At 31.4% G+C, this 6,880-nt stretch overlaps 1 protein-coding gene across 1 annotated transcript; it reads right to left on the bottom strand.

The window, feature by feature from the left end:
• Positions 1 to 636: 636 nt before the first annotated feature.
• Nplp3 (Neuropeptide-like precursor 3) lies at positions 637 to 5,806 on the bottom strand. Its single transcript, XM_035360036.2, has 2 exons — positions 5,654 to 5,806; positions 637 to 1,164 (listed from the first exon to the last, which is right to left on the bottom strand). Exons 1-2 carry the CDS (start codon positions 5,663 to 5,665, stop codon positions 712 to 714), a joined length of 465 nt encoding a protein of 154 aa, XP_035215927.1. The 5' UTR covers positions 5,666 to 5,806; the 3' UTR covers positions 637 to 711.
• Positions 5,807 to 6,880: the final 1,074 nt, after the last annotated feature.

Genomic DNA, 6,880 nt, shown 5'->3' with positions numbered 1-6,880 from the left:
AGTAAATGTTAACATCACATTTGGAAGTGCCGCTTACCATCACACGGCATATGTAGCACAGATCACTGATTCTTGCATACTCGGATTGGACTTTCTAAGGAAATACAATTTTTCCTTGGATTTTAAAAAGTGTAAGTGGATGCTACAAGATATTGTTACGAATTTGGTATTTAAAAAGCAAATGTTAGTTCAATTATAAATTAAATGGTTTTATTTCTCGCGCAGTGCAGCGCGTGACGAATATTAAAAGAAAGCTAAGCCGGAAAATTGAAAATACAAGAGCGCGTGCATTAAATAAATAAATAACTCTTTTTCATTTCGAGAAAGTACTGGAAAATTCTAGCGCGTGATTTTAAAATGTTATAAAAGGAGGAAAACATCTCAGTTCGTAGTAGTTGCTTAGTTTGTTGTTGTTTAGAAAACTACTGTTGTTGATTGTAGCGAATTCACGGATTAGCTTTCTTTAGCTGTTTTGAATTACGTTCTATTGGACATTTGAGTAGTTAAAAGAAAACTACTGTGAGATATTGTAATACTGCGTGATAATTTGAGAAAATTTAAGCATTTTTGTTGTGATAATAATAAATTTTTGTTCATTTTTCATCGGACTTGTGCATTCATTTAGTAACGAATCCGTACGCACGCAACAATATTTTATTGAAAGCGTCAATATATATTACACTAAATTTCATTTAAAATAATTTTTTGTATTCATTTAAGAATGGTTTTAACGACTCCGGGTCCAGCGAGGATGCCTGCACTTCGAAGGCCGATGGGAGAGATTATTCCACTGCCTAGTCTCAAGGGTGCAGCTCCAATGATGCCATTTCCGATGATTCCGCTGTTGAGGAGTAGAGGAGAGCCTGCCATGAGTCCGGGTGCTCCGATGATTCCGCTGTTGAGGAGTAGACGAGAGCCTGCCATGAGTCCGGGTGCTCCGATGAGTCTCTTTTCCGTGGTGACCGCTCCTGGGATACCAACAACAGACCCGGTTGACAGAGCTGCTGGTACAGCAGAAAGAAGTGGAGCGCCTTTGAGAGTTAGTCCAGGAGCCAGCAGCCCAGTGTTTAGAAGTCCTGCATTCCAGAGTCCAGGAGCAGCAAGTCCTGGTGCAAGCAGGGTAGAAGCTTGAGTAGCTGCAACAGCAGCGAAAAGGAGAACGATCTGTGAAGAAAACATATATTTTTAATAGCATATCTTTATACAACTTCGCATATTAAATGAAAACTTGCTTTCTGATTTACATATAATTTGCAAAATTTATCCAATTTTTACTTAATGCGGTTAAAGTATTCCAATGCTATTTGCCCAGTGAAAAATGTCTACCTCGGAAAGCTTACTAAGGAAGGTTAGTTTAGATTCAAGCTAAAGACAGAGAAAACAACAAAAGCGCTATACTGGTTATCCGCTTCTCCTCAAGGATAGCAATCTCATGGCACATATTGCTTTGGTTTGTGTTTGCTTTAGGAAGTAACCAACACCCAATGGAACGTAACTACGAAGTACCACTAATTTCCTTACCCGAGTTATCGAGATGGGATACATGCATGCAAACCAAGACTTAATAGCATTTAAATTGAAAATTCCAATGAATCTCTTCTTCAGAATTACAAACCAAAATATGAAACAGTCTACTTGACGAAATTAAAATTCACATTTCAAAACTAAAGGCCTGTTTTTTTTACACTTAGCAACAACCATACTCGTATCCGATGAATCACATATCGTATTTCATTTTAGACTATAAAAACTAGCTTATACATATTGGATAGCATCGTTTTAACCACCCTGAGTGTTTTGATGCTTATTTTATGAAACTTTGTCTTAAGGGGACTCATACACCTTAAACCCCTTATGATCTTCGAAAATGTGACTGTTGCAAGAATTGGGATATTTTATTTATTTTAAAAGCAATTACTTCCACCTTTTTACATCTGACTACATAATATAGCTGCTTTGGAAAATAGTAACCAGAAAGTTTGTGTTGCCACAAATATTTTTGTAATTTAATCCTTTTTGTGACAAAATATTTCGCCATGTTTCCACCTTGCGCGCATGATATTTTAAAAATGGCTAATGGTACATACTTGAAATGTGATGGAATTCTTTATATGGGCACTACTTTCTAACTGAACCAACAATCTAATGAATATTTTAATATTGAAACATTTTATGGACGAAAACATTAAAAAATTTTGTGATAAAATACATTTTATAAACTTAACTCAAAATAAAATAAAAATTTAACATGAAATTTTTAGAATTTTAGGTTCACGATAGTTTCCAAATGTTATAAAAGCTATATATTAAATATGGAATTAAATTATGCAACAGAATGTTTTAAACTGTGCGCGCAAGTTGGAAACATGACGAAAAATGTTGTCACAAAGGGGATTAAATTATAAAAATATTTGTGGCAACACAAACTTTCTGATTACTATTTCAGAAAGCAGCTATATTATGTAGTCAGCTGTAAAAAGTTGGTAGTAATTGCTTTTAAAATAAATAAGTTGTCCCAATTCTTGAAACAATCACCTATTCGAACATCTTATGGGTTTTAAGGTGTATGAGTCCCTTTAAGAAATGCGTAAATAAATGAAATTAAGATTTCATTTTGATAATCAGAGAATACATGAATTCAAATGTACTTTAAACAAGTTTTCTATGTAAGAAAAACCTTAAAGTGTAAAAATTTTAGAAAACTAAATGCTTCTTTTTTCACCAAATTTCCGACTAGATTTCCGGTATGTCATTAAATTATAGAAAACAATGAAAGCATAGCTGTCATTTGGACTTATGTTCGAACTAAAAATTAATTATTAAGACAAAGTAATGGCAAGAAGTTCACCTCAGAATGCTGTCTGCTTAAAAGACTATAAATAAGATGTTCCACAGACTATAAATAATCTTCTGTATTTGATCCTTAAACAATAAGATGGTTTTGTGTACTAGTTGATCCTAATGAAATTACAATGGATCTCATTGATATCGTCATACAAATCATGCTTTTTCTTTTCTGTAATTACTATTTTAGGCAATTCATCACTTAAGCAGCTAATTTAATTAATGATTGAAAGGAAGAACTCCTGTTAGTTAAACACTTGCAAATTTATTCCTAATTGTAAGTCAAAAATGCTTGCAATATATATATGTGGAGATCATCGACGACCGATGCTGACTTAGCGATTTACCAGCGTTGACGTCATCTCAGCATAGCTCAGTGCGAATCATCCCAGACAACGTCAGATAGCGTCCAGACATGGACGAGAGTGGAGCGAAGTTCCGGCGAGTGGAAGGCTTGCTAGTCTTCAAAAGTTAAAGAAGACAGACGTTTTCTTGGGCGTTCAAGTGACTTTAGCTGATCATACTATGTAAAGCTAGCTGTGGACTAACGTATTCTATCAACGCCGGAAGAACTAATATTGTCTGTGATTGTGCATCATTACATGAATCCTGTGGACTGATAATTCAATCCTGCAACATTAATTTTTACTTTACCTTTATTACTTTTATCTATTTCCTATTAGTAAAATAAAAGCATTTAACAATGCAATATTCGTGTTCTGCTTTGAAATTAAAACATATATATATATATATATATATATATATATCATGGATACACATGAAAATATTTACCATTACTCGTAACCAAACGTTTTACATAAATACGTTCATTTTTTTGGAATTCCTGAAGATTATCTGATTAATTTTTTAGTAAAGTAATAAACGTTGTTTTGTAAAAGTGTTTAAGTATTTAATTGATTGCAAAAAACGAAATACAAATCTCTCACAAAAATAAATTCACGCTTTTGTATTGTACAAAATGCTTTTTTAAAGGTACAAAATGAGGTTTCCAGAATTTTAAATGAATTAAAAGCTTTAAACTCTAGTAAAAAACACTGCGTATAAAAACTTAATATAAATTTCTCACAAAATATTACCATAAAATACCAGCAGGTTATCAGTTTACAATACGTTTAATGTTCATACTGTTTTTAGGCACAATTATTTTCGACCGATATTACTACTTCAATAAAAATTTTAATTCAATAAATTTGATTATAGAAGTGAGTATAAAAAAGTTAATTTATATTTAAAATATGTTTAATGTTTATATTATCTTTAGCGACAATTTTTTTCAACCGGTGTTACTATTTCAATAAAATTCTTAATTCAAAGAAATTGAGTATAGAAATGTGTATAAAAAAGTTAGTAATACGTTAACATACATTTGAAAACTGAGAATATACATTTATGCTTTCTTTAAATATAATTAGTTGTGTTTCTTATAACATAAGCCAATTGATGATATATTAGTTTGAATAACGAGGAAGTTACATAAAATTAAAATTTTAAAACCTCCTATATGATTTCTTCCTCCTCTTCTCTTTTCTAGCTTTTATTTGAAAGGTTATAGAATGCAATACGGTCGTTAATTCATGACTAATACAGGGCGAGATTCACTTTATCTTTGACTAAACTTCTGAAAATCCAAAGACTAGATATATCGCAAACACTTGCGTTATACAAAAGGAGCAATGAAGATTTAAAGGTATATTACGTGCAGTAAAATGTTGCCACCTTCAAATAAAATAATAATATTTAATATGAAGTTACCTCTAGGACAATCTTAAGCTACCCATTACCAAAAGAACTCCTTTAAATTACAAATTTTCGGTCGGACTGTATAGAATGAAATTCTTCATCTCTTTATTTACAATTCTACTGAAATATTTTCAAACGCGTGTACGGTTTTACAGTTTGAATTAATTTAAAGTAGATATGGAATTTATTAATTAATTATTACTTAGACATATTGTAGGATGTGTTTAAGGGAAATGATGTCTTAGTGAAAGACCTTTCTTAATGGAAACTACGGCTTTCTATTGCATTATGCATACAAAAAATAGTATTTCAGCATCCATAAAAACAGCTTGGACAGTAGGCCGAAATAGGAGCCTCGGGAAAATAATTTCTGCTTAATGACTTTAATCACTCAGTTATAAAGTGTGGGCCTGATTTAAAGTAGGCAAAATGACTAAAAAAAAAAAAAAAAATCTGAAATGTTTCAGATTTTAAATTACGTCCAAAGGAGCTTTTTTTAACATTTTGTGTGTTACCTTTTTTTATTAAATATCATGTTCCTCGCACTTAAACCATAAGATCTAGTGCAACAGCAATATCGCAAAATAGTTTTAAAACGAGCATATCTTTAGAATTTCCGATACAGAGACTCACGCGCTGGAGATAAGAATGTTTTTTCTGCACAACGTTGCCATTGCTCGCTTTGAAATCCTTGAGTTTGTTAATCAAAAATTCGTCAAAGTTTTAAAAAATAGGAAATCGATCATAAAACAAATTTCAAATTTCAAATTTGGTCTTCCACATGCTCATATTCGTTGGAGGATTACGTTATTCAAAATTCGATGACTCTATGTACCGTTGTTTTATCACAATACGAGAAATATACATACATTTATGCAGATTTTTCATTATTTAATTTCTTCAAATATAATGCAGGACTCTAACATTTTGTGGCAACAGTTTGAAAAGTGAACCGACATTTATGAGTCCGACGCAAAATGCTAAAACGAAACTAATAGTCCTTCGGGATTCAAATCCCTTTGGACTAATGAGAAATAAAGTACCTTACCTTAGCAATCATCTTTCAAGTGTTTGTTTCCAGCTTTGTTGAACTGAATGATACCTTCTATACTTCAGATGTCGGTATATATACTCCTTTCACACCTTGAAAAGTAAGGGGTGCGAATTTTATAAGGAAGTTATTACTTAAAGGTCATTTGAACGCCACGCCTTTTTTGTGGGTTAAATGGCATTGAACGTCGATGTTTATTGACGAAAACACATCTCTCATATACAGTAACTGGAGTATAGTATTGCATCAGACGTCTATTCTAAGGCAAACCTTATTAATGAAGAGATAAAAACAACATATTTTCTTTATTTTTCGCATTAAAGCTGAAATAAGTACTTAAATAAAAGTAAAATATTGAAAATATACAAGAGCTTTTATATTGTCTGTGGTTCAAGGATGTATTAATTATGTCACAAAACAAATTTGTATGCAAGCAGAATGTTGTTCTTTACTTTAATTAAGAAATGATAATTAGAGCATGGAAATCTTTTCTTAACCAAAAAATAATTCAGATATACAAACTATTTGCTCCTTATTTCAGATAATGGGGGCTAATATACTTTTTTTAACTGCCTGAAAAATCGGATAAAATTTAAGAGTGATTTTGATTTTATATCGATTGTTGCAAATCACTTTATAATTTCTTTGTTATGCTGTTCTTTCTAAATCTTTCCTTGATTTTTAATGAATTTAATGTTACAAAAAATTAAGATAAAATGCATATTTGGATTTGATTGGATTATTCAGATAATGGCATAAGTATATTAAATTTCGGTTCATTAATATGCCTTATTGTCGTTGAATTTTATATGACTTCTTAATTTCACATTGAAGTTATAAACAAAATGTAAAAAGGTAACAATTACTTACATAAAATGTATAATATACATATAATATATGTTGATCTTTCCTTAAAACTGCATTTAGCAGATTTATTAGTCCAAAGGGTGTTAGCTTAGAAGGGCTATTAGTTTCGTTTTGCCATTTTGAGTCGAAAACTTTAAAAGTGTGAATCACTTTTCAAATTGTTGCCACCAAATATTATCGCCCTCCATTATATTTAAAGATATTAAATAATGAAGAATCTGCAGACATGCATGTACGTTTATCGCATTGTAATAAAAGAACGGTAAGTACAGTCATCAAAGTTTGAATAACGTACATCTCCACCCGAATATGGGCATCTGGAAGCTCAAATTTGGAATCTGGAATTTGTTTTTTTGT

This window comes from Stegodyphus dumicola, chromosome 4 (assembly GCF_044657685.1).
Source record: "Stegodyphus dumicola isolate Sdum_Otavi_A_Nest chromosome 4, ASM4465768v1".
NCBI classification, from domain to species: Eukaryota; Metazoa; Arthropoda; class Arachnida; order Araneae; family Eresidae; genus Stegodyphus; species Stegodyphus dumicola.
The sequence above is the reverse complement of the archived record's forward strand: the minus strand, read 5'-3'. Positions and strand labels throughout refer to the sequence as shown.